Source organism: Phocoena phocoena, chromosome 1 (genome assembly GCF_963924675.1).
Source record: "Phocoena phocoena chromosome 1, mPhoPho1.1, whole genome shotgun sequence".
In the NCBI taxonomy this organism is placed as follows: domain Eukaryota; kingdom Metazoa; phylum Chordata; class Mammalia; order Artiodactyla; family Phocoenidae; genus Phocoena; species Phocoena phocoena.
The window spans coordinates 2136484-2164001 of record NC_089219.1 but is presented as its reverse complement, the minus strand read 5'-3'; the positions used below and the strand labels follow the sequence as shown (position 1 = coordinate 2164001).

The window sequence follows — 27518 nt, the reverse complement described above, 5'->3', positions numbered from 1 at the left end:
GCCAGCCATTCCGTTCCCCCTACCTGCTCCCAGGGGAGACCTGTTGGCTACTAGGGAACTATGCCCTCCACCTCGCCAAGGACTTCTTGTTCTCCAGTCTCTGGCGCAGCACCCACAGCCGGCACTACGGGGCCCACCTGTGGGCGCCAGGCATCATTCTACCCACTTTAGACATGGCATCTTGGTTACTGTTCTCCCAATCCTCTGGGGCAGGGGCTATTCCTGCCCTTTTTCACAGATGGGTAAACTGAGGCTTGGAGTGGTTAGGTAACTTGCTCAAGGTCCCTGACTTGTAAGTGGTGAAGAGGGGATTTGAACCCTAACATTCTGACCTCCACACCCACACGATTAACCACTGCACCATACTGGCCCTTCCATGGGGCTGCCCTGCGGAATTTGGAGACAGCTACCCTGTTCTCCAGAACCTTCACCAGGACTTCGAGACAGGGCTGAGCTTCCTGCGCCCATTCCTCAGGTAGCCTCCTGCTGACACCCTGACAGCTTCTGGTACCCGCCCACCTTTTTATCTTATTTTTAAAATCACATGCATAACCCATACATTCATACGTTGCAAGTATTTAAATAGTGTCTTTTTGTTCTCAATACAATTCTTTTTACACTTTTGCTGAGTAAATCGAAAGATGGGTGCTGGATTTTTGGTATACATTGCATTTTCCCCCAAAGCTAATTATTAAGGTTAAAACAAACAGCAACAACGTCAGCAAACAAAAGAAAAGAAAACCATTGAGCTGATGGCTCTCAAATGTCCAGTATTTAATAAACAGGCCACAGTATACTTGGACCAAAGGACCTCTGGTCAGAGATGAACAGCACACTTCCCCTGCCCGCCCCCACCCCCCAGCCCCTTGCTGACTGACAATGGTCTACCTGTCACCCAGGTATTCATGCAGACACGTGCATACTTTGTGCAAATCCACTTAGGGACCAGACAAAAATACGAGCTGAGTAAGAAGGTAATAATAACTACCCCCCACCCCGCAGTCCAGGGCCTAAAAGGGGGGTGAGTGAGAGGCCAGGAGGACCAGGAGAGAAGGGATCCAGGAAAGAGGTGTCACCTCTGGCCAGGCCGGCGGCCCAGGGACCACATTCTGACCCATCCTCTCCCCAGTTGGAACAGACTCAGGAGGCAGACAGGTGGGGCACCCGGGCCAGCTCAGGGCCACCAAGAGATGCCGCTCTGGAACCTGGCTCCCTGGGACCAGCTTAGGGGTCATGCCCAGTTTTCCGGGTCCAGGGGAAGACCTGGGTTTCACTCAGCCTTGTGAGGAGTGGGGCGGCTAACGCCTCCGGATCGGTAACAGCCCTCGCAGGTGCAGAGGGAGTGGGGGCCGGCGGGGAGGGGCTCGTCAGCAACAGGCGCCTGCACCCCCGAACGAGCCTCTCCCCGGGGTCGCGTTCTCCACGTCCCCTTGAAGCGGAGGTGGAGAGGGGTTAACCCCAGGCAGGCCCTCTGGGAATCCCAGAGGGAGGCTGCTCCAGGCCCCAAAGGCCGCCGCACTGCTGGCAGGACGCCGCATCTCCTGGCCGGCTGGACTCCGACCCGGGCTCCCCGCCGCCCCACGTGCCCCGCCCCACGAGCTGGTCGGACTCGGGGTAGCCTCCATGTCACCCTCTCTCGAGTTCGTGCACACGGTCTCCTCTAACCGCCTCCCAGCTTCGGAGCCGCGAGCCAGTGCGCCGGCTGCCCTGAGCTCAGGCCCCGCCGGCGGAGCCCAACCGCGCCCAAGCCCCTCGCGCCAGGTCCCCGCGCTGCCTACCTGGTGCCGTCGGAGCCCCAGGAATCTATGCCCTAGCCCGCCCCGGCTTAGCCGCGTAACCCCTTCGGGGGCGCAGGGCAGGCGCGGGCCGAGAGGCGGGTGCAGCCGGGCGGGCGCGGGCGCGGGCGGGGAGGCAGGGCGGGCGCGGGCCGCCGAGGCGGGTTATATGGGCGCGGGGAGGGGAGGCGCCGCGGGGAGGGGTGGCCGCGGGCGTTAGCGCCTTCCGTAGCCGGCCGGCGGGAAGGCAGCGCGGGCCGCTCAGCCGTTGGCAGGAGGAGCGCTGGGCGGCGTGGCCAGGCTGGGGCCAAGGTTGCCGCCCGGCGCTCCGCCCCCCCAGCTGGCCGCGTCCGAGTCGGGGTCCCGGGGCACGCTCCGCCCCGCCTCCTTCCCGCCGCCTTTTGGCGCGCGTCGCCCCTGTCGGCCCCGGCGGGGCCTGCCTCGGGCTGATCGCGGGCTGGGCGCCGGGGCCCTGCTGCTGCGGAGATGGGACGGCGACCCTCGACCGGCTTGGGAGCGAGGGCAAGGGCGCGCGGAAGCCGGGGTGTGGGGCAGAGATGCAGACTCCGCGTCCCGACGCCTTCCTTTCCCCGAGACATCGCATCTTCCGGGTCTCCCTCCTCCTCCCCCACTGGCGCGGGACCTCTGCGCGCCGGGCGCTGGGACTCCAAGGGGAAGGGGAATGGCCGCGCATCGTAGGCACGCCGCCACCCAGGTCTGCGGAGTGTCCGCATTGGCTGTGACCTGCTAGGGACAGGGGTGAAGGTCGCGACCCCAGGATCCGGGGTTAAATGGAGCCGCTTGCTTCCGGGTGGTACTAGCCGGGCTCCTTCGCCCCGGAGGGCGCGCCACCTACACCGCTCACCCAGCGGAGGTCACGGCCTCGCTTCGGCCCCGGCCCGCATTACGGATCCGCGGGGACCCTCTGGACGCGACTCTCGGCTCCAGCCTGCTTTCTTCCTGGGCGGAGGATGTGACCACGGACCTCAGGGAATAATAATTCTGTACGCAAACACTCCCGGGTCGCCGCCGCCTCCCACCCCATCCCCGGCCCCCGGGGCCGGATTCCGTTTCGCGTTGCGCAGGTACGCACGGGTGTCCAAGGCGACACGTGGGTCATGCACTGGAGATTGCTTTCTACGCGCAGAGACCGCCTCAGGCGAAGACTTCCCTCAGGCCCCGACACCTGTGGCTCCATGGTCCGCGTCCCCCGCAGGGCAGACGGGCTCTTCAGGGCTCTCACCCAGTCCTAGGGTCTCGGCTGGAGAACCCGACGCGCTGGAGAATTTTGAAGGCTCTAGGCGGCGGGCACGTGCTGTACGCTGCCTTCTGGTGCTCAAGGGACCCGTTATCTCCCTCCGACCGAGGCTCCCAGGCCAGGGGAACCCACGCGGCAATGTTGCCGTGGAACTGTGCGCAGCCCCGGACTGGTGCACGGCGTCCGCACCTCACCTGGCCCGTCTGGCTGACTGCCACACACATTTATGGCTAACCTACTGTTTGCAAGGTGCGGGGTGAGGGGGGCGGCGCCCAAAGACGAATCACACAGGGTTTGATCTGGCCAGGGGAAAAAAAAAAGGCCGGCACCGCCGAGCAGGACGCCTGTACGCATCCCCTACCCGTTCGTTTTGGGAAGTCGGTGGGCTTCCGCAGGGCGAAGACGCGGGCCCGGCTCGCCGAGGTGCGAGGAGGACCCGGGCCGGGTCTCGATTCTCAGAACGCAGGGGCGGGGTTGGGTGTCAGGGTCCGTGTCATCTTGGGGCGGCAGAGGCGCCGGCAGGGCCTGGCGGGGGTGTGGGGGGAGGCTGATGTTGGGTGAAGAGGACCCGGAGTCCCTAGTGGGCGAGGGGACAAAGCCCTCACGGGGCAGACAAGGTCGGCAGAGCCAGCGCCGACGCAGCTGCTTGCTCCCGTCCGTGCGGAGGGCGGGTGCGGCGGGGCCCCGGGTCCGGGCCCGGGTGTCCTTCTCCTCCTCGCGGGTCCGAGCGCAGGTGCGCGCGTGAGATGGACAAGCGGGTGCGCGCGATCCACGCGCTCTCCGTGCGGAGCAAGCGTCAAATTCGTTACTTCCTGGATCAGAGCAGCTCCTGAGCGTGAAGTGAGGGCCTTGCTGCAGGCATAGTTGCCGATTTAGCCAAAAGACAAACAAAGAAAAACGACTATTTATTCATACTCCATGTATAAAATATAATATACGTATTATGCGCTATATTATATATTCTATACACAAGCGCATGTTTATGTTTGAATACATTTACATGTAAATATGTCTTTACATTAAATATAAATATATGAATATAAATACACAGACACACAGGACGCCAGTTAAATTTGAATTTCAGATACGGGGGTAGTTTTTCAGCATAAATACGTGCCATGTGGTATTTGGGAACATATTTATCCTAGAAAATGATTCGTTGTTTATGTGAAATTCAGTTTAAGTGCACTTTCTGCATTTTATCTGACAACCCTAGCTGAAGGGGATCTTCCCACACCCGAGCCCCGGCGGAAATCCCGAGTGGGACGAAACGCCGCGTCTCCTTTAAGGCGCGGCGGCGCGCGGGGTGCCGGGTGGCGAACTACAAGCCCCACAATGCACGCGTCCGCCCGGAGCCCTGACTGGCTGCGGCGCTCGTCCTCCGTCACTTCCGGTCGCGGAGGGGCGGTTGCGGCGGGCTGGGCGGGCTGGGTTTCGCGGTCGTGGGGTCCAGCGGCCGCCATGAACTTCTCAGAGGTGTTCAAGCTCTCCAGCCTGCTCTGCAAGTTCTCCCCGGACGGCAAGTACCTGGTGAGCGGCCGCGGGGCCTGGGCCGAGGGTGGGCCCTCAGCGGGGAGGCGCCTGTCCTCACCGGGAGGCGGGGACCCATGGAGCGGAGAGCGGGGCGGCCGCTGGGCCCGGATGGAGGGAGCTCGAGGGTCTGCAGGTGTGGGCCCCGGGCAGGTGCTGCAGACAGGTGACCCTGGGAAGGGGACCTGGGAAGATGCTGCAGCCTGGGAACCCAGGAAGCCGCCTGATGCCTGCACCTGGGTTTCCATCTGTTAAAGGCAGGTAAAAGCCATGCTGCCTTCCCAGATTTGAGGACACAGGAGATATCGGATCGTTGTTGTTAGTTTGTCACAAAAGGCACGTATATAGTCTACCAGTTGGCTGTAAACCGGTGCAGTGGTGCAGCTGCTTGTTGTCGCCTTTCCCAGCCCTCTTCACCCGTTTCTACTACATGCCAGATGAATGATTTAGATAACAGCATTCTATGCGCAGATAAAGGGAGGTGTCCGCACTCCTGAGATTTGAGCTGCTGATTCCATGGGTGGCAGAATGCTTCTGACATCACTGAGCTGTCTTGTACATGAGAGTTAAGTTTTGAAATATACCAGCGTGACCCGTGTATATCCTCAGAATCTTAGGGTGAGGGCATGTGGTGGGTGAGGGATAATTGGCATTGGAAAGACATGAAGAAGAAAAATTATGCTTTATAAAAAGTGTACTGAGCTTCACTAATTAGTAACTGATGCTTCCTGATTCTTTTTTCAGTTCGAGTTTTGTTAACATTCCTTTCATCCTTATCTAGTTCTTTGAGGATGGATGTACACGTTTGCCTTCTTTGTGGAGGTTTTATTCTAAATCACATAATATGGCATTCGGCTCCAAAATACAAAATGTCTTTAGCTTAAATGGCACCCCAGAAAACCTTGGTATATTCAAAATACTCCCGCATACGTTAGGGGTTCCCCCCCCTTTGGTCATTTATGAAAATTCTAGTGAATTATAAAGAGAGAGATTATATTTCCTCATTTAATTTTGGTACTTTTTTGGGTTTTACACCAAAATAATCAGATATTTCTGATTTAAATATTGTGAGCACTAGACAGTAACGTTACTGGAACCATGTTCTTCCAAGCTCTATCCTAGGTGCTGGAAAAAGTAGGGCCATGTTGCCATTTTTAATATCTTGCAACAGATTTGATATGGTTTTTCCAAGTGTTGCTACAAACATTCCATTTTGTAAGGAGTTTATTGTAACTGATCACAGCTTTCAAAGCTACAATATGAAAAGATAGGCATGGGACACATAGTATTTCTAATCTGCAATCCCTCCCCTACTCTCCTTTTCCCATGCAAAACTCATGTGGCTTTTTTTTTTTTTTTTTTTGGCTGTTTTGGGTCTTCGTTGCTGCGTGCAGGCTTTTCTCTAGTTGCAGCGAGTGGGGGCTACTCTTCGTTGCAGTGCACGGGCTCTAGGCGTGCAGGCTTCAGTAGTTGTGGCACACGGGCTTCAGTAGTTGTGGCTCGCAGTCTCTAGAGCGCAGGCTCAGTATTTGTGGCACATGGGCCTAGTTGCTCTGTGGCATGTAGGATCTTCCCAGACCAGGGCTCGAACCCGTGTCCCCTGCATTGGCAGGCGGATTCTTAACCACTGCGCCACCAGGGAAGTCCCTCTTGTGGCTTTTTTTTAATGGGAGTTTATAAAACAAAAATCCAATAATCCGGTTTGACCTTGATAAATACAAAAATGAAGCAATTAACATTGAAAAGTCAGTTCTTGATTTTTGAACTGTGAGGTACTCTCCTATTAGCAGGTACGTTTACTCAATCATAGAAATTATTTGCTTGGATTTGGATATTATTAACAAATATAGACGTAAAGTAACTGTATCTTTAAGAAGGCTGTATTAACAGTTAAACTTTTCAGAGTCAGGATTAGGAATAAGTTAATGAGGGTGTGTAAGAACCCCCCAGCCCTTCCTCCTATGAGTCCCACACGACTGCCACACTCAACACTTCTGACACATCTGGTCACCAACCGTGTGGGGTTTTTCCCCCACACCAAGCAGTTGTCCACCACGCCAGCTGGGTGTCCTACAGTTTGACTCAATTCCTACACTGTCTACCTGGAGAGAGCGCCAGGTCCAACAGGTTAGGGGCTCAGTCCCACAAGACTGCTTCCTCCCCCTTCAGACGCCAGTTGCAGGTCCAGGTTGTCACCTGTGCGTCTGACCAACTGGCTATAGGTCAGAGGTTCCATGATGTCCTCTTTGGGTTCCATTGATTTGCTAGAGTGACTCACAGCACTCAGAGAAACACGTTTACCAGTTTGTTAAAGGATATGGTGAAGGACACGGATGAGCAGCCAGATGAAGAGATACACAGGGTGAGGTCCGGGGGGCCCTGAGTGCAGGAGCGTCTGTCCCTGTGAATCTGGGGTGCGTCACCCTCCGTGTCTGGTTGTGCTCACCCCCCTGGAAGCTCTGAACCCCGTATTACTGGGATTTTACGGGGCCTTCATCGCATGGGCCTGAGCCATCATTAACTCCATTTTTAGTCCTTTTCGCCGAAGAGAAAGGGGGGTGGGGCTGAAATTTCCAAGCTTCTAATCTTGGTTTGGTCTTCCGGGTGACAGCCCCATCCAGGAGCCCACCCAGAGTTGCCGCTCTAGAACAAAAGACGCTCCTGTCACCCAGGAAATTGCACGGGTTTCATTCAGGAGCCCTGTGTCAGGACCTGAGGGCAGAGACCAACATGTCTTTTCTGTTCTCTCATCACAAGTCAATGAGCATTTATGAAGCGTCCTTACACCTGCAGAATTTCAAACCTGTATGTTGACTTTCTGTTGCATAGGCTCCAAGTCAGACATTGAACAGAAGGGAACTGCGCTTCTGGGGTCGTTCTCCCCCGCAGCCCTGCACCTCCCTGCTCACTCCTTACAGGTTGTCTGCAGGTGATGGAAGCAGAGAGGATTGGGTTGTTTACAGATGGGCCTCTCCGCAGTGCCATTTCCTGCTTCAGAGTTAGTCCCACAGTGAAGAAAGTAGAACATGACTCCAGTAGAGAGTTTGAAAATAATACTTTCTCTGGGGATTCAACGGTTTGGGCACCTGGTTTGTACATTTCAGTTTTATCTTCCATTAACTCCTCTTTGTTGAGAACAGGCTGTCCACGTGATGAGCACGAGGCCGTCTAGGCAGGAAGCGTGTGTGCAGGGAGAGAAGGAGTCAGCCCCTGGCTGGAGGGCCGCGCCTAGAGCAGTCCCCTCCAGAGCCCACACCGCCCGCCTCTCTCCTCCCTCTCCAGGCTTCCTGCGTCCAGTACCGGTTAGTGGTCCGGGATGCCAGCACCCTCCAGATCTGCCAGCTGTACGCGTGCCTGGACCAGATCCAGCACATCGAGTGGTCGGCCGACTCGCTCTTCATCCTGTGTGCCCTCTACAAGCGGGGGCTGGTGCAGGTTTGCGGCCCGAGGCTGAGACGCCCCCCGTCCCGGAGCGTAGCCCCCGCGAAGGGCCTCGCGGTCTGGAAGAAGAGGCAGCACAGCTCAAAGGCCGTTAATAGTTCGCTCATAGTTTAAGTACTTTTAAGATAAGAAGACACTTAAGTGTCCTTGATGTGTAACCAAGTTAACTCAGTAACAGGCAGTGTTCAGAGGGCAGCCCAGCAACTCGCTCGTCCTGTGTGGGAGCGCTGAGACGTGTCTTGTTGTAGACCCCAAACCTAACTAAGTGAGGTCTCAGGGATAGCAGAGGGGTGCACCCTTCGAAGCATGGCAACACGCTGTCACCAAGAAGCGCGCCTTACCTCTGTGGTGCAACCCAGGCCCAGCCCTTCGTGCTGGAAGATTCCGAAGGCTCGCCCGTGTTTGCCTCCACACAGCTCTTGGCCGGTCGTCTTCAAGCCTACGTAGCGCACTGACTCGTCTCTCCCTTGTGACTGTAGGTGTGGTCTTTGGAGCAGCCAGAGTGGCACTGCAAAATAGACGAGGGTTCGGCAGGGCTGGTGGCTTCCTGCTGGAGCCCCGATGGGCGCCACATCCTCAACACGACGGAGTTCCACGTGAGTGGAACGCCCCCTCCTCCTCAATTGCTTGGGGGCGTTAGAGGGGGTGGTTTGGGGGGAGGGTACACGTCGTAAGTGGTCAGAGCATTATAAGCCCATGAGTGTTGTTATATAATCTTTTTGCCCAGTTTTAATGAAAAGAAAAGACTTTTTTAAAAGAACAGCTTAAATTGTATTTTTAAGGATTTAGACAGGTTCTTTGATTCAACAATTGAAAATGAACTTCAGGATGAACAAATTTACATCTTTCCCTCAAGACATCTGATCTGTGTGTTTCTAACCTCTTCATTCATTTCCTCTTCAAGCCTTGGGCTTACTTGGGACGTGGGGCCCTGGGCAGGAGCTCTGAGCGCGAAGAACGTTTGAAGTCTGACAGTAAATCAGAGGTAGCTGGGGTGGTGTGAACACATCTCGTCAGCGTGTCACATTAGGGGATCAGGGAAGGCTGGGCTGGTGTGAACACATCTCGGCATTATATTGAGTTTGATGTCTGCCAGTTTAGGCCATTGGGGAGGGAGACAGCAAGTGAAGGGGGCCTGGTTTCTCCACGTTACACACGTTGACATTTTACAGGGCTGTTGGAGAGAACTTGAGCTGTTCATATAGCCTCATCTAAAAGGCTTCATGCTTATAATTCTTCGGGCCCAAATCCAGCCCCCAGACAGGTACCCGTCAGTGTGAAAGAGAAACCGTGCTCTTTGGACAAGGTTCACTGACAGGCAGCCTGCGCGCTGCCGTGAGGCCTGAGAACAGAGCGCTCAGGACTGCAGGGTGTCTGTGGCCCCACCTCAGCCCGCGGGGCCCCTCGCTCTGCATTTTGCATTAAGCACGTCCTTACTTACCTCAAGGTCTTATCTGTGTGTGCGCGTGTGTGTGCAGACACCATACACTATGGAGTGCATTTGTGTAAAGTTTGCTTAAATGAATTCATACTCTGTGTTCTGTTGTGGTTCTTTCTTCCCCCTCGATATCGTTTTTGAGATTCATCCACGTCGAGGGTTTGACTGCTTCTTTCAGTCCTTGTAGGGAAAGTCATGCCACGGTTTATGCAGCCACGCTGCTGGTGCTGGGCATTGGAGCTGTTGCGGTCCCTGCTGCAGGGAATGGATTGTGGGCGTCTGCTCCGGCCCGTATCCAGGCGTTCTCTCTCGGACGTTTGGGAAGGGGAAGTCGCCTGGTTGTAGGAGATGCGGTTTGACCAGGATGTTAAATGGATGCCAGTCCAGTAGAACTGCAGTGGTACTGCACTGTGGTTTGCATTTTCATTCTCTAAGTATTGGTGACGTCGAGTTTCCATATCTTATTTTATACACACCCACGCACACAATTTAAATATGTATTTCAGGTTCACGTGGAGTTTATACTGGTGGTGTCAGGAGTGAATCCATTTTTATCTGTTCCCAACAGGATTTGTTAAGAAGTCCGTCTTTCCCACCTGTCTCAAGAACTGAATTTCTTTACGCCGACGTGATCGGTTCCGATTTTCCATTCTGTGCCATCGTTGGCCCGTTTCCCTCCTGTGTTACAGGATGTTAACATGTAACAGGGCTGTGCCCTCCTCGCTGCCTCTGCTCTGCCAGGTTTCCTCATGTGTTTTTGAGGCTCTGTTACTAGAGCTGTTCCAGGTTTCATGGTGAACTGAGCCTTTTATTATTACAAATGGTTCTTCGCGTCTCATAGTTTCTTCTGTTCTGTTCTGCAGTGTGTTTTGTCAGATGATGGCATCAAATGCCATCCTTCCGTGGTTAGGGCTTTCAGGGTATATCTTTTTCATCCTTTGACTTTCAGCCTTTCCGTATCCTTAAATTTTAGTACGTATGTTGTAAGTAGCCTGTAGTTGGCTTAAAAAAATAAACCCCGACCTGAAAACTTTTTCTTCTACCTCAATAAAGCAACATTCACCCACTTTAGGTGTGTGGACCGTGAGCTGGGACACGTAGCTGCCGCCCCGGGGGGGATGGAGCGTGCTGACACCACCCAGTGGGCACCTCCCGCCCTCCAGTCATCCTGCTGCCCACCTCTGGCCTGCTTCCTGTCGCTCTTGGTTTACGGTTCAGATTCCATGTGAGAGGGGCCACGTGGCTCGCAGAGTTTTGTGTTTGGCTTCCATCACTCGGCCTCATGCTCTTCTTGAAATCCGTCCGCGTCTGTGGGCATCAGCTCCGGTTTCTCGGAGCTGAGTGGTGTCCCCGTGTGGATTCCCCACCCTGTGTGTGTATCACCCACTGGCTGATGGAGCTGTCGTGAATATCCTCACAGGGCTGTCTGCGGACGCGGGTTTTTCTTTCTCTCGGGTAAAAACCTGGAGTGGGGGGTGCCAGGAGGTGTATGTTTACAGCTTAAGAAACCGCGGACTCTTTTCCGCAGTAGCTGTGCCGTTTAGCCTTCCCCCCAACAGTGCAGGAGTTTGTTCCATAGTCTCACCAACGCTGCTCATCACAGCCTCTTCTGTTAGGCAGTCTGATGTGTGCTGGTGTCTCATTGTGGGTTTTCCATATGACTAATAATACTAAGCGTCTTTTGTGTGCCCATCATCCTATAACTTGTCTGTTCATATCATCCGTCCGTTTCTTTATTAGGCCGTTTGTCCTTTTGTTGAGCTGTAAGGTTCTGGTTACAAGTTCTTTGTCAGATACATGTTTAGTAAATATTCTCTCCTGGTCTCTGGCTTGCTTTTTCATTTTGTTAACAGTTTCTTTTAAAGAGCAGTCTTTCATCTTGACGGGGTCTCATGGGTCAATTTTATCATTTGTGCACTTTGTGTCTAAAGAAATCCCTGCCCAACCCAAGATCACAGAGTTTCTTCTGTTTTCTTTTAGAATTTTTACGACGTTAGCTCCTAAGTTTGGATGTGTGATTTGTCTTGAATTTCTGTCCTTTCCCCACTTTGCACCTTTGTCAGAAATCAGTTGCCTGTAGGTATGTGGGTCTGTTTCTGGACTCTGTCTTGTTACATTGATCTCTTAGTCTGGCCTTGTGCCAATACCACATGCTCCGGATCACTAAAGCTTAATAGTAGGTCCAGAAACCCAAATCAGTGTGTTTTCCAGTTGTGTCCTTTTTCAAAGTCGTTTTGGCCATTCTGGGTCTTTAGTATTTCCGTATCAATTTTGGAATAAATTAGTCAATTTCTAAAAAAAAAAAAAAAAATTGTGCCAGGATTTTAAAGTTGAGATTGTGTTGAATCTGTAGACCAATTTGGGGATAATTGCCATCTTAACAATACTGAGTCTCTGGATCCATGAACATAGGCTACTTTTCATTTTCTTAAGTCTTTAAATTTTTTTTTCTAAGCGATATTTTCATTGTATAGATCTTGTACATACTTTATAAAATTTATTCCAAAGTTTTAAATTTTGTTGTATCAGCTCTTGACTCTGCTTCAGTCCAGGGGAAGGGCCAAGGGTGTTCACGCAGGTGTACGTGTGTAAACCGGGAGGAATTGGACCTCTGAATGCATTCCACTTCTAACAAGAGAGGGAAGCCACGCACATCCATACTGATAAAGAACTCGGTGGGCTGCTGTCAGTTTGCTGTGTTTCTTTTTTTGTGTGTGTGGTACGCGGGCCTCTCACTGTTGTGGCCTCTCCCGTTGCGGAGCACAGGCTCCGGACGCGCAGGCTCAGCAGCCATGGCTCACGGGCCCAGCCGCTCAGTGGCATGTGGGATCCTCCCGGACCGGGGCACGAACCCGCGTCCCCTGCATCGGCAGGCGGACTCTCAACCACTGCGCCACCAGGGAAGCCCTGCTGTGTTTCTTGAGTTAATTTTCCAAACAATCCCTGAGTTTGAAAAGGTCATTTTAAGTATTTTTGCTTAAGTACTGGAATTTTCCAGGTCACCGGCAGCAGTGATCAAGTAATAAAAATGTACTTATTTTTTACGTGAAGACCATTAGAAAGTGTTGTGGAAAAGGAGATGAGCTAAGGAACTCTTTCTCAAAAGTGACTGTTCTCTGGCGAGATTAGCGTTTCAGTTCACCCTTAAATGTGGCAATGCCTGAAAGCACAGCCCAGCCCAGAGGGGGGTCCTGCTGAAGGGCCAACACCTTGGAAGGACCCTTGGTGGTGACGGTGATGCAGTGGGACCAGACCTGAAATCCCAGGTCAAGGCCCCCTGGCCTCTGCTTTCCCGCAGGGTGTGTGGGTGGGCACAGAAGCGGGCCTGGTCGGCGGCCCTCCGGGAGCCTGCCCCTCGGCCACCTCTGGCCTGTCCCCCTGCGCTCTCCCCTCCTGCGGTGCTGCCACCTCCTCGAGCTCACGGAGGGGAGGCGGGTGTTTATCTGCCTCTTTCTCACTGCATTTGTTAAGGTTACACACAGTTGGGTTTCTTTTAACGGTTTTTGATGGGGGATGGCGGGTAAAAATCAGGCTTAGGTGCTTTGTGTCTTTTCTACCTTTAACAGAGAAGTGTGGATGGGGCAGGGGATTGGAGGCTTCCAGTCAGGAGCGCCCTGGGCCTTCCCTCCTCTCCCTCGCTCACCTGGAGGACAGGTGTTCCAGGCCAGATGGCGCCGACTGTGCGTGTCCAGGTGGATTTAACACCCAGACCTGCTGGGCTGGGAAGGGTGTGCTTTTCCACCCTCCTTGGCCTCCGAGAGCAGGAGGTTTTACAGGGAACAAGCCTGTCGTCAGGGTGAGCCTCGCTCCTGGGCCATGCCTCGTCTGCACGCCCTGGTACCTTTGCCTTGGATGGACAAGCGCTTTACCTTGAGTACAGCCCAGAAGTGCCGCCAACCCTGCAGCTTGTCTGCATCCCTTGTCTCCCCTAAATGCCGCGTGAGCTTTTCACAGAGGCAGTTCAGGACATCAGATTCTTTTCACAGAGGCAGTTCAGGACATCAGATTCTTCCATCAGATTCTTTTCTTTCCTAAGAGACAATGTGGAGAAAATGCAGTTAATTCATTTTTTAAACCTCCTAAGCTGGGCTTCCCTGGTGGCGCAGTGGTTGGGAGTCTGCCTGCCGATGCAGGGGACGCGGGTTCGTGTCCCGGTCCGGGAGGATCCCATATGCCGTGGAGTGGCTGGGCCCGTGAGCCGTGGCCGCTGAGCCTGCGCGTCCGGAGCCTGTGCTCCGCAGCGGGAGAGGCCACAACGGTGAGAGGCCCTCGTACTATGCAAAAAAAAAAAAAAAAAACCTCCTAAGCTAAAAAAGAAAAAGGGCCTAGCTTGCAGGAATCACACTGGTACAGAAACGCGGGGCCCTGCGTTTTACTTCATGTGAAGTCCCACAGTTTTTAAAGCTATGCTTATTTGATGAAAGCAGTTTTCCAGCCCGTGTTCCTTACCTCACAACCACGCCTGGTAAACACAGCTTCCGTGTCCACTGGCCTGGGGGCTGCGGGAGCTGGAGGTGGCAGGGCGCCCATTTACCTTCCCTGATGGCCGATGGGAACGGTGTGGACATGCTTTTCCAAAAGAAACATTTGGAAACTCCAGTCAAGGGTGATTGTTCACGTTGAGGCTCCGAGGGGGTCTGGGGCAGCTCCAGCAGCCCTCCCCGTGCCTGGGTGCCGGGGCCTCACCTGCTCACAGGGCCGGGGTGACAGTGCGGAGGCTCTGGGTACCCCCCACCCCGACCCCGAGCGCACCTCCCCGAGCCCAGGCATCCATCCCTGGCGCACTCGCCGGTCCCTCACTGACACGTCTGCTTCCGGCCGTTTTGCAACAGCCTGGACAGCTGTCGCTACCTGCGCGATGTGCCCACGGTGGGTCCCCCAGAAATCTTCCGCACAGGCCTCCGTGTGCGGAGTCGGGCCACTTCCCGTCCCTGCCAGCCTGGGGCTTCCCGGTGAGGCAGAGCTGCTCACCCTTCGTCTGCTTCAGAGGACTGAGGAGTGTCCTGCGTGGCTTCCCTCCTAGACGCGTTTCTCTAAGCAGCGTGTTTAGGGTTATTATTATGTGAAAACTGTGACTACAGCATCCCCCCACCCTTATCCGCAGGGGATGCCTTCCAGGACCCCATGGATACCTGAAACCCCTGCAGTGCTGAACCCTCTATATGCTGCTGTTTCCTATACAGACGTGCCTGTGATAAAACGTAAATTAGGCCGAAAAGGAGGGATGACTGTACTTTGAACTAAAACGCACTTGTATTTAACTTTGTCACTCAGATAATATTGTCACAAAATGAAAACCAAGGACCAGGAGCATTAAATTTAACAAACATGGGACTTCCCTGGCAGTCCAGCGGTGGTTAGGGTTCTGCGCTCTCACTGCTGTGGCCCGGGTTTCATCCCTGGTCAGGGAACTTAAGATCCCACAAGCCGTGTGGTGCGGCCAAAAAAAAATTTAAATGTAACAATCGTAAAATGTGAGTTTGACACACGTCTTCAGGCAGAAAACACCACAGGACCGCTGATGCGGGAAGTGCTGCGGGAATCTCGCTTGGGTGCTGACGATCTGATGTAAGACTTGGAATGGTCTCTCCAAAGATGCTAAATATATGCTGTTTCCTTTCTCTTTTCCCTCCCTTTGCCCCTGGCAGCTGCGGATAACTGTCTGGTCCTTGTGCACAAAGTCCGTGTCCTACATCAAATACCCTAAGGCTTGTCAGCAGGGTGAGTCGGTCAGAGGTACTCAGAAGCCGTTCCTCTGTCGTAGTTTGGGGCTTGGGGACCTTTTTACCTTGGAAAATTTCATACACAGGCAAGAGCTGCCTCAGCCGTGTGTCAGCTCATAGCCAGTGTTTTTTCTCTATACCCGCCCCCGCCGCCCCCAGATTATTTTAAAAGTACATCCCAGACCTCCTAGTGAGTACTTCATCTGTGACCATTCCCACCTGTGTCTCTAGGGCTTCTCCTGTACGCGACGTCAGTGACTAAGGAGGATATATTGTCCTTTAGGACGTCAAAGAAGAAGGACTTACACGTAAACCCTTTACATCTGCTGCCGGACTGGGTGCTCAGGTCCCTCCAGTTCATGTCAGTCTCGCACCCCCACCTCACACACCGGATTCTGAACGGAATCCTCCATTGACTTAACTCTGTGAGGCCTGGAGTGGGGAAGTGGCGACCTGTCCCACCTGGACATCACCGAGGAGGGCCAGAGGCACGTGTCCTCTGTGCCGGCGGGGAGCCCGCCCCCGCGGGTTTAGCTGAGCCGAGAGCCAGTTGGGCACCCCCCTCTCTTGAGTCCTGAAGTTACATGGCGGTATTTCAGTTAAGAAACAGAAAGAAGCAGTACATGGTTTGAATGATTTTTCCATTTTTTCTCTTGCCGTCAGCAGTTTGAACCTCACATGTGAATGGTGTGCAATTGTACGCTCATTTTTTATTTTTATAGTTTGAATATCAGTGTCTCTGCAGATGACACACACCCTTCTTGGTGGAAATGACAGCTCTGTCATTTAGGTGTTCTTTTGACCCATGAGGTATGAAATGTGGCCACGGGCTCGGTTCGCTAATACGGACCCAGAAAGTACAGTCTGGTCGCAGCCAGATTCTTACCTGGAATTGACTTCTTCCAAATTTAAATTCAAAAGTAAGAATAGGAAACGTCATGACAGGCCTGTTCTGAACCAGCTGAGTTCCTGCGGTTAATTTCCTAAGACCACAACACTCCGTAGGGCACCACATTTCCCAGTAATGGTTTGGGGCTCATCAGGGCTCAGGTCACTGTGTATTTCTCGCAGGTTCTCTGCAGGTCAGAAGTCTGAGCAAGGGTGTGGAGACCCCGCCCTGTGTAGACACACACTCCCTGCCGCGGACGCTGGGCTCTGCGTGCCACGTCCCCCTCTTCAGACCTCTGCTTTCTCTTTCTCGTTCTAACTTGAAAACCACTGCTGCAATCTGCTTCTCGATCCCGGGACCTTTCACTCTTCTCGGCAGGAATAACCTTTACCAGGGACGGCCGCTACCTGGCGCTGGCCGAGCGGCGGGACTGCAAAGACTACGTGAGCATCTTGGTCTGCAGCGACTGGCAGCTCCTGCGGGTGAGACTTGTCCCCACCCGGGAGCGGAGTGACCCTGGGGCGTGGGGGGAGGGGAGGAGTGCGTTGTCTGAGGTTCCAGGGCATCTTCCACGTGGTATGGTATGGAGCAATGTGATTCCACATTCCCAAAGGCCGGTGCTGCCTGTAACCACGTGGCACGCACACCGGCAGGTGTTCGTAGGATGTGTTGAGATGACGCGTGCTTGCGGTGTGTTCACAGTTAACAGGCCACCAGGTTGGTGCCACCTCCCTTCCTGTTGGTTCCATGGTATTTGCATACGTGTGGCTGCATCAGGCGGAAGAGTGAGCCGGAGTTTAACACTGAGCACGTTCCTGCGTGGGGCAGGAGGCCATGGACACAGATGCACAGGGCCGGGCAGGACCCCCGGATGCCGCCAGACAGAGGCCTCCTCGACGGGGCAGGGATGTCCTGGGAGGGTCTTGCCTGGGCTGGTCTTACAGGCACAAGACTCAGCCAGGCAAGAAGCAGGTACAGGCGCGGGGCGGACGGAGGCCTGAGCCACGTCGCAGCCCCGTGTGCCCGGCCTGGAACCTCCCCAGCGCTCAGGCCGGACGTCACAGCAGGAGGACACGGCTGTACACATTTCTGTCCGTGGCTAGATGAGGATATTAAATACTGAATGTTAACACATCAGTTATAAAATAAACGTTCGTGTATCTGTTGAAAACATTTTCAATTTCATCTCTCCCCCCGCCCGCCTCGGCAAGCACTTTGACACGGACACGCAGGACCTGGCCGGGATCGAGTGGGCCCCCAACGGCTGCGTGCTGGCTGCCTGGGACTCCTGCCTGGAGGTAGACAGCCCAGTCGGGACACTTTCTGCTCGAAGCGCCGACGCCAGTATTTCTCTCACGGCCTCTGAACGCCGAGAGCATTAACTGTGTCTTTCAGACGTCGAGCCGAGGAGCTTGTTAGCGCCCGGTTCCCCTTCCCACCGTGTTACCGCTTGGCTCCCCTAGTTGTGGTCCCACGTCTGAGCCGAGGAGCTTGTTAGCGCCCGGTCCCCTTCCCACCGTGTTACCGCTTGGCTCCCCTAGTTGTGGTCCCACGTCCCCGTTTCCCACCGCCGTCGGGGAGGGCAGTGTCCCCGCCCCGAGTCTCACTGCCTCCGCTCTGGGTTCAGTAACAATTTCAATGTCTCGGCAGTACAAGATCCTGCTCTACTCCCTGGACGGCCGGCTGCTGTCTACGTTCTGTGCTTACGAGTGGTCCCTGGGCATCAAGTCCGTGGCCTGGAGCCCCAGCAGTCAGTTCCTGGCAGTCGGGAGCTACGACGGAAAGGTGGGAGGGCGTCCTCGGGGTGAAGCCCACGGCCAGTGCCCCGGCGGCTCTGACCACGCGGTTTCCATCCCCCCCCCCCGCCCCCCCCGCCACAGGTGCGGATTCTTAACCACGTGACGTGGAAAATGATCACAGAATTCGGGCATCCTGCGACCATTAATAATCCCAAAATAGTAAGTGTGGAAGCACGTTTCTGTTTGAACAGTATTTGGGGAAGGGGATCGAAAGCTGCTTTTTCACTTTCTGTTACTTATGGCGCTACAGGTACTTAAATCCCCATAACCTTCTGATACTGTAACATTTCAAACGTCAGACTTGCCCAGTGGCCTTTGTTTCTCCTGCCACATTCCCAGGGGCTCCAAAGTGGTGTCCTTCCCCTCCCCAGCCCCCAGCCCTGCAGCTCGCTCTGGGACCAGCTCCTGCTCTGCGCTGTGAACGGGGTCCCCTGCCTGCAGGCGCCAAGCACCCCCACCCACTGTGCTCTGGGCCAGTCGGAGAAGAGCAGGCAGACCCTTGGCCCATGGAGTCTGGGCCGGGGCTGGGAGGGCTGGTGTCTTCCCCGGGTGGGGAGGAAGGCTGCCTGCCAAGGGGTCCTGGGGCAGGCACGGGGAGGAGGTGACGCAGGGTTTGGGGAGGAGCAGTTCCGGCAGTAGGAACAGGCACAGGAGTGCAGAGGCCCTGAGGTGGGGACAAGCATCCATTTATTCAGCAGGCGCCGGTCTGGGTGCTCGGAGACCTTAGGGACCCGGAGAGACACCCCGCCTCGGGGGGGACAGCAGGGATGGGGACAGACACCCAGTGAGCTGTCTGCTGGTGAGGGACCTAAGATGGGTGAGTGGTGAGGAGAGAAGCAGCCCTGACGCCGGCAGGGACTGGAGGACCTGCTGGAGCTGCAGGAACAGGACTGGAAGGCGGCCGGGTCGGGTGGCGCCGCCCCAGGCCTCACAGGGTTCGCCGGAGGTCCTTCCACCCTGCGGCCGGTGCGGTCTGAAGGTGTCGGGCCGCTCGTCCTTTCCGTCAGGCCTCCGGTGACGCACGCCGCCTCGCTCCTGGCCCGTCTCACCCGTCCCCACTGAAGTGCCTTCCCGGGGGTGAGACCTCGTGGAGAGTGCCCAGGAGGGCGCGGTGAGCGGGGCCGCGGCTGCACATCCTGCCCGGGCCGTCTGTCTTCCAGGTGGTGTACAAGGAGGCGGAGAAGAGCCCGCCACTGGTGCTGGGCCGCCTGGCCTTCCCTCCGCCCAGAGCAGCGGCTGGACCCCTGTCCTCCACGGAGAGCGAATGTGAGCAGCTGGGCCCAGGATGGGGGCCTTTCTCTTCCTCCCCTTTCCTTTCCTTTCCTTTTATTATGGAAAAAAGAGTCCTCTGGGTCCAGGTAGATTCCAGACGCTCCTTGTTGTTTTTTCAAATCCTCTCCTTTCCTGCGATGCCTGGTAGCCAGCGTCTCTCTTAGCTGTGAGCCAACAGGCCACCTGGCCACTGGCTCTGTTGACTGAATACAAGCCCTGGGAATCCTCATTTGACGGCTGGTCCTCTGAGGGCGACTTCTTAATGAACACTGACTTCCTTGGGTGAGCAGGGCCCTCAAAGAGCTCAGGGAGACGCCGTAGCTGTGTCGGGGACCTGGGACGTTACTCGTCTGTAAAATGGCGTAATTAGGGCGTCAGAGGAGGCACTGGGACGGCCACCAGGCCCTGCAGTGGCGCCTGGCCCGTCGCAGCTCCGGAAACACGGCCTCGCAGGGGAGGGCGCGAGGACGGGCCTTGTGCGCCGCGGCCAGGTTCCCACCGAGCACTGTTTTCCGTAAGATCCTGCCCCGTGCTTGCTTCTCGCCCCACAGGCGGTTGTGGGCAGGACCGCAGGCCCTCGCCCCGCGGGGAGGCTCAGGGTGCTCTCTCTTTTGACGCCCAGACGAGGTTGCCTCGGTGCCGGTCTCCTTACAGACGCTGAAGCCTGCCGCCGACAGAGCCAACCCCAGGATCGGCATCGGGGCGCTGGCCTTCAGTCCCGACAACTGCTTCCTGGCGACGAGGAGTGGTCAGTGGCCCGTCCACGTGTGTGTGCTGTCCCCTCACCGCTCCCTCGGGGCCAGGCAGTCGAATGGCTTGAAAGGAGAGTCGGGGTGCGGGTCTCCCGCACGTGCTTCCTCCTGTCCTGCTGCAGAAGCGTCTCGGGTCACTGGGCCCATCGGAGCAGCAGCCGCCCAGCCGCTGCACCTCAGGCCCTGGCCTCTGCTCCATGTCCCTCTTTGGGAAGGAGCAGGGCTCAGGCCGACAGGACTCCTGTGTGTGCCAGGCAGCCCCGGGGAGGGCCCTCCCCCGCTGAGACCCCAGGCAGCATCTGTCCTCAGGCGTGAGCGGCACGGGGACTCAAGCAGGGGAGCAAGGGGTGACCGCGGGCCTGTTCACGTCTTCCTTCCTTAGACAGTGTCCCCACCGCCGTCTGGATCTGGGACATCCAGAAGCTGAGGCTGCTCGCGGTGCTGGAGCAGCTGTCCGCCGTGCGCTGCTTCCAGTGGGACCCGCGGCAGGCCCGGCTGGCCATCTGCACGGGGGGCGGCAAGGTGTACCTGTGGTCGCCGGCGGGCTGCGTGTCGGTGCAGGTACCCGGGGAAGGTGAGCGCAAGCGGGGATGCGAGCAAACACGGCCTCGAGCGGAAGGTGAAAGCCCTTCTCGGGAGGCGCCTTTCCGTAAACCTCAGGGCCGCCGGGTGTGCGCACTTGACTGGGGCCCGCGGCGTTTAGCGTCCCAGGCCAGGGGGAGCCTTCCCACCTGCTGAACTCTGGGGCTCTAGCTGGGTCACCCTGGAACACTGGTCTATCCTGCTCTAACCTCCTGGCTTCCTCCAGGTGACTTTCAGGTGCTCTCCGTGTGCTGGCACCTGAGCGGGGACTCCCTGGCCCTCCTCAGCAAGGACCACTTCTGCCTGTGCTTCCTGGAGACGGAGCAGGGGGTCGGCACAGCCTTCGGGCAGAGGGGTGACCACACGTAGGACCCGTGCATGGTCAGGCCCACGTGGCTCAAGGTGGGAGACCTTGGCTTGTGTCGGCCGTGGGAAAGGAGCAGAGCTTCTTGGTGCTGCGTCTCCCACTGGGGTGGCCCGGAGGAAGCGCTTTGCTTCTGTTTTTCTATAGCAAGCCATTTTTGTTAATATGTATGGTATAAAACTAATTTTTGTTACTTAAAATAAATATTTGCTAATTCATAAAATGTCTCTTGCTTACTTTCTTCAAAGGTTTATAAGGTCACAGGAAAGTTTTCTAGGTCAGTTTTAAGTTTGGGGTTCACTGTCTTAGGAAAACTGTGCCCCAAGCGGCCAGTCCCCCTCACACAAGACCCGCTCTGCTCGGAGCCTCCATTCTGTCACTGAACACTTTGGAGAGTGGCCTGTGGGTCCCATGGGGCCTGTTCCGGAGAGGAGGGGAGCCCTGAGCACCCGGGGTGGGGTTGTACCTCCAAGGGAGGCTGGAGATGCAGGCCCTGGGGCGGCTGGGTCAAAGTCGGCTCCCTGCAGGGACCGTCCGCTCTGGCTGTCCACCTGGAACAATCCGGGTGCTTCAGGAAGGCGGCCAGGGCTGAGAAGGCTGGTGGGGGAATGAGGGTTTGTCACCCTAGGTAGAGGCTGGGCAGTGCACACCACTCCCTGGTGGCCATGAGGGGAGCGAGTGGTCCAGAACCCTCACTGTGCACACAGCAAAGGGCTCAAAACCAGCGCACAGAACAGCTCATGCTCTAAGATTCTCTCATTTAACAGGACGCTTTCTTGGTTGTTACACCTATTTTAATAACTTTTTAAGAAAGGAATGACACCCACCGTTTTAATGTTTCAACTCAGATTTTAAATGTCTTTACTACAAGACCGAAAGCAAAGGCTCAGGACCCAGGCGGAGTTGTGGACAGGACCCTGCATCCGAATCACGGCCATGCTGACCACAGCTACGCCCGAGTCAGAAATAATGAGGAGGAACCGGCGGGCCAGCAGTTAAATCCTCAACAGACGCTCCCGGCAGACCGTTCAGCCGTGGACGGGAACGACGACTTCCCCCGGGCTGGTGTCTAGGGGTGAGCTGCGTCAGGAGACTCTGATGTGGTTCCTTTTCAGAAGTGCATTCTTTACAAGCAAACTAAGCAGTTCCCTTTTTAAATATGAATATGACAATACAAACTTAACCGAGTTGACAAAATTGTGTGCAAAGAACTTATCAATGTGACTTTCTCAGACTAATGACTTGTCTTAAAATGATTTTCTGTAAACTTTTCTGGGCCTGGGAAAGATGCCATAAGTATTATTAACACAATATAGGTTAATTTTAGAAAAAGTGTGACTTTAGGCCGAACACGTATTTCCACAAAAGCCAGTGTCCGTCCGTTCAGGAGCTGACACGGCAGACCGTCTCTTGATGAGCTCGTGCCTGCTGGCTTCTTTCAAATTAGCTTTAAGAAAGTGGATTAAATCTCCAAATGCAGATTTGGACAGCAACTGTAAACCACCACAGGCACCGAGTCTCAGGCGCCTCCCTGGATGCAGCGATCTGTGTAGCTGTGGTGCCGTTTATTATTAACATGCTCCAGGGCTGGGGTGGGAGGGACCACGGGAAGCCAGATGGAGACCCCAGCAGTGGGGGGCACAGAAACTGAGGTTCTAGGAAGCAGATGCCAGCCAGGACGGTGACAGCGATATTCATTCTGCTTTGTCTGGAGCTCACGTGACCAGATGCCCAGTATCCAGCTAAAGTATATGGTCCATCTGACTATGCTAACCGTGCCCAGACACCTACAGGTAAGGGGCTCGGACCCTGCCAGCGGCAGTGGAGCTGGCCAGAGGCCTGATGCCCCCAGGGTCCCATCGGCCTGGCTCTCCCAGGGAAGAGACCCGCGTGCGCGTGCGGTGCCTAGAAGCCGATTTTGCCTCTGGTCATGGAATAGCCCAGCTTAGCCTCATTGTTGATGAAGGACATCAGCCCCACATAGGTCTCGATGAGGAGGGGGCACTCCAAGACCAGCACGCCGCCAGCCTGGCCCGGCAGAGGACTCTCCTTCTGGGCTTTTTTGACAGCTTGGATTAACAGAGCTTTGAAGCCATCCAGCTGTAAAGAGAAGACAGGGAGCTTGATCAGATGATCCCCCACGCGTCTGTGTCAGCCCGTCCCCACCCTGGAGAAACGCCTGCCCAGACGCATCCAGCAGCCCTTGGGCTTATCTCCTCCGCGTCACCCTCCAAGCGTCACACCTCACCTCTGTGCTCACCTGTGACTGGCTACAGCCAGTCCTCACGGGCCTCACTCTGCCGGTCGACGTGGCTTTGCCGTAGTGACCCACCTACTCCTCCCCACCACCCACCAGGCGATGAGCAGGCCAAGGTGCACAGCTGGCAAGTGGGGGCCTGTCGCCAGTCCTGGACCCGGCTCTCACCACCCCAAGGCCTCCTCTCCTGCTGAGCACGCAGACTGCCCAGCTCTACCATTGGCGGGGGTCACCTGCCACACCCCGAAGCCCTTCTGGGCCCTTCTCCAAGACGACCACAGCCACAGAGGACCCCATCGTAGAGCTACGCTGACCAGCAGCTGCTAACTACACAGGGCTATTTAGACGTAAGTTAACAAACTTTAAAAAACCAAAAGTTTATTTGGGGCTTCCCCAATGGCGCAGTGGTTAAGAATCCGCCTGCCAGTGCAGGGGACACGGGTTCGAGCCCTGGTCTGGGAAGATCCCACATGCCGCGGAGCAACTAGACCCGTGAGCCACAACTACTGAGCCTGTGTGTCTGGAGCCTGTGCACCGCAACGAGAGGCCGCGATAGTGAGAGGCCCGCGCACCGCGATGAAGCGTGGCCCCCGCTCGCCACAACTAGAGAAAGCCCTCGCACAGAAACGAAGACCCAACACAGCCAAAAATAAATTAATTAATTAATAAACTCCTACCCCCAACATCTTCTAAATAAAAGAGTAGCCCCGGCTCACGGCAACTAGAGAAAGCCGGCACACAGCAATACAGCCAAAAAAAGAAAAACTAAATAAAAAAATTTATGGGAAAAAAGAGTTTATTTTCTCTGTTTAGCCACTGTTCAGGTGCTCAGCAGCCCCGTGTGGCCACCGCGCCGGGCAGCACAGGCCTGGAACATTCCCGTCCCACTGGGCAGTGCTGCTGTTGCTGTGTGTGTTCTTACTTGGCACAGAGAGGCCGTCTTCTCGTCCACGCCGGCCATCGGGTGCTCTATGAACGTGGTGTATGGCACATTGGTGGACCAGGGGTTCCATCTGCTTATGAAGGACGGGCGGCTCTGCTTGTCCCACTGGATGCGAATCCCAAAACCTTCCCGCCTACCGAGTGGGAAGAAAGGGACCAGACCTCACCCAGCAGGCCATGGCGCCCCCGAGCACCTGCTCAGCCGTGGGTGTGAGATTAACAAGCTGTTCCACCGGTAAAGATAAGACTGATGACATTTCCCAACAGTGAAGGACCCGTGGGGTTTGACAGGAATGGCGTGTCTAATAACGACAGCTTTCAGCACTTTAAAATATGACAAACTGAAAGCACTGTCTTAGTTGTGCTAACTAAACGAGTAACATTTTTGCAAGTTTAAATCCTTTTCCCTGAGCATCTTACTGTTGGCCCAAATTTTGAGCTTATCTTAGCTTCCTGAATTCCCTCCCCAGATCTCTTCATCAAAACTCTGAAATATACCGTTTAATTCAACTGAGTATACTGATGGCCAGGTTTCTCACGTTTCAGAAACCTCCCTAACAGATGAAGATCAGCTCTTGAAAACTGGCCATCAAACGTTTCCAAATTTAATCTTCAGTAATATCTGCAAATCAAAGCGACACACTACCTTTTTCTTTTAAAAATTAACCACAACAGAGCTTGAGGTGATAGGTGTAATCCTTTCTTGGCGGGAGTAAAATGCTGAGTTTGGCTCTTATCTGAAGAATACCCACGTCGGGCCTATTTTAACGTACCCTGAGTTCATTTTACTACAAGCCTAATAACTGTCTCTTGTGCCAGAATTCCTTCTAACGCACCCTGTGGGGCACAAGTCACCTGTCTCTACACTCTTGCTGTTGAAGCAAGACATTCACCGAAGGCTGGTTTCGGAAGCGCTGACTGGGAGGCCCTGGTGGCGGGCTCTCTGTTCAACACACTTACTTATTGAGCGATTTCGGGGGAAACTGGAATTCTCCGTAGGAGATGGTGTCCACCGCGTTTAAGGCTACCCTGACCACCTGCTGGCACTGCAGGCTGATGAAGTCGTATTTGCAGATGAGCAGCGCCTGGTCGGTGATGAGCACCAGCCGCTCCTTTTCGTTGTTCCAGTGATCGACCCTGCGGGCGGCAGCGGTTACTTCGGCGCCCGGGGCGCACAGGCGCCCGGGCCCCTCCCCAGCGCGCGCCCCCTTACTCTGTCAGCAGCCACACCCCCTGGATGTCGCCGTCCTCCACGGGCCGGACCACCATGCGGATCTCCTCCACCGCCTGCTCGATGGTGCCAGGCTGCTGGGAGCGTGCGGGGCGGGCCGGGGGCGGAAGTCACAGGTCACGCCCGCTCGCCCGCCCCGCCCACCCACGCCCTCTCCCGCCCCCGCTCCCAGCCTCACCCGGAACACGAAATACTCCTTGACGCGGGCGCGCCGCGTGGGGTCGTGGACATTGAGCGGCCACAGCGTCTGTCGCAGCGGAGTGCCCGTCCCCAGCCGCCCCCCGCCGCCGCCGCCGCCGCCACCGACGCTGCCGCCCGGCCCGACTTCCTCGCCAGCCGCCAGCAGCGCCGTGGGGCTCGTGCCCGCCGAGTCCACCGAGTCCCGCAGCTGCAGCATCGCCGCGCCCGCCACCGAGCGAACCCGGACCGGACCCGACTCGGCCGCCGCCGCCGCCGCCTAAGCCGGACCCTCGGCCCCGCCCCCGGGTCCGCTCCGCGCTGAGGCCCGCCGCGATTGGCTCCGCCTCGCCAGCCCCGCCTCAGGCTCCGCCTCCTCCCTCCCCCTCCGGCCCTCGCTATTGGATCGTCCCCAGCTGTCTTCCGCGATTGGTCCTGCCCGCCGCCGTTCACAATCGCTCCCGCCCTTCGCTGCGCCGGAAGAGCGCGCCGCGCGCACGCCCACTTCCTGTTTACGCGTCGGGGAAGGGCGGGGCCCAGGCAGGTTGCCAAGGCGAAGCGGAAGGCCCACGGGGAGAGGGGAGTCACGTGCCGAGCGCTCCTCCCACACTAAATCGGGTGCTCGCCCGCCCCCACCCCCCAGGGTGCGGCGGGCTGCTGGGGACGTCCTGGATCCCAGACCTGAGGCACGACGTCCACGCCCCTATATTCAGCTTCGGCTGAAGTGCAGCGGACCTCCGGGATGGGACCCCGGCTTCCGCCCAGAGTGACCGCCCCCTGGACTGGGACTCCTTCCGTCCAGGGTGATCGCCCCCTGGATGCGGACCCCTGCCGGGGGAGACCACTTCCCCGGACGCACCTCCTGCCCGGTGTGACCACCACCCGGACTAGCCCTCCCCCCAGAGTGTCAACATGGCACAGCAGGGGCAGCGCGGGCTTCGGGGACTGGAGGAGCGGCGGCCCGCGGAGCAGAGCTCTTTCCTGAGCACCCCCGCCTTTCTGACCGCGGGTTCATGGATGGAGCGACGGGGACATGGGCCCAGGGCTCTGCTAAATGCAGACGGGCTTCCCGCGCCTAGGGAGCAGAGCTCCCGACACTGCTCCACGGAAGGGGACACCGAGGCACGGGGCCTCGTCACTCCATCAAGGGCCGAACCAGGATTCCTTGTTGCTGCCTCTGCTCTTCTTCTCCCGGCACTAGAATTGGATCTTTTCTTGCTCTGAGTGATCTTGCCTGCAGCTAGCGGCACCCTGGGCAGCTGCAGGCCCAGCCAGGGACCTCAGCTCCCTGGTCTTGGCACCCACAGGCTCCAGGGCAACCTCATCTTCATCCACCTTGACCCGTTGTCTTGGAGACACAAGGGCTGTATCCATGACAATTTACAAATGTCAGCACCTGTTATCTTCACCCGGTTGGTCACTTTGGCCTTCCACTGCCTCTAGTCACACCCCAGATTACTCCCCCCACCAGAAAGGCTTCTCGACTCACCCCTACTGTATCCATCTTCCAATGCTCAGTTTAGAGCCCTGTCCCCAGGAGACACTGCCATTTACTACCCTCGCTGCGAGTTCTTTGCTGTTTCATGTAACCGTCGGCTCCACGCGTGCCGGGCAACCTGCTCTGTGTGTGTGTGTGTGTATGTCTGTGTGTGTGTCTGTGCCCTGTTAGCTAGGCAATTTCGAGAAGCCAGCTCCTGGCGTATGACTGCGCTTTGGAGTTTATAACCCCTTTCTTAATTCTTTGAATTTCACAAGAGCCCAGGGCTGTAAATGCTCTCTTGTATACATGCTGCAGTTGCAGAAACAGGTCTGGGGAGTTCTGCCCAGGTGCCCGAGGCCGCCAGCTGGTGCGGCCGTGAGGATTAGCCAAAGCCCTCCTGGCTTGTGCAGACTTGGATGCCATCCCGGTCTGTGAACAATTGCAGGGTGGCTGGCCTTCCTTCCCAGGACGTCCCTCGAGGGAGGGTGCTGAGCTCTGCACACAGCAGGTCCTCAGCCTCCCCCTCGCTCCTCTACCTGGACGTCAGCAGCCACAGAAACAGGAGGGACGAAAGTACCACAGATACCGAAATAGCTTTGGTACTTTGC

The 27518-nt window shown here is 56.1% G+C and overlaps 2 protein-coding genes across 3 annotated transcripts; one reads left to right on the top strand and one right to left on the bottom strand.

The window, feature by feature from the left end:
- Positions 1–4484: 4484 nt before the first annotated feature.
- WRAP73 (WD repeat containing, antisense to TP73) lies at positions 4485–21046 on the top strand. Its single transcript, XM_065887272.1, has 12 exons — positions 4485–4563; positions 7846–7998; positions 8484–8600; positions 15091–15163; positions 16433–16536; positions 17266–17352; positions 17705–17839; positions 17935–18012; positions 19014–19119; positions 19748–19873; positions 20260–20451; positions 20686–21046. The coding sequence occupies exons 1-12, from the start codon at positions 4495–4497 to the stop codon at positions 20826–20828; spliced, it is 1383 nt and encodes a 460-aa protein (XP_065743344.1). The 5' UTR covers positions 4485–4494; the 3' UTR covers positions 20829–21046.
- Positions 21047–22381: 1335 nt separating this feature from the next.
- On the bottom strand, positions 22382–25734 carry TPRG1L (tumor protein p63 regulated 1 like). Of its 2 annotated transcripts, none has more exons than XM_065884657.1 (5): positions 25432–25734; positions 25236–25327; positions 24983–25159; positions 24003–24156; positions 22382–22923 (listed from the first exon to the last, which is right to left on the bottom strand). In XM_065884657.1, the coding sequence occupies exons 1-5, from the start codon at positions 25648–25650 to the stop codon at positions 22729–22731; spliced, it is 837 nt and encodes a 278-aa protein (XP_065740729.1). In that variant the 5' UTR covers positions 25651–25734; the 3' UTR covers positions 22382–22728. The 2 variants fall into 2 exon arrangements, with proteins under 2 accessions (XP_065740729.1, XP_065740738.1); XM_065884666.1 differs by having other exon boundaries at positions 22727–22923; positions 25579–25734.
- Between the last annotated feature and the right edge of the window lie 1784 nt (positions 25735–27518).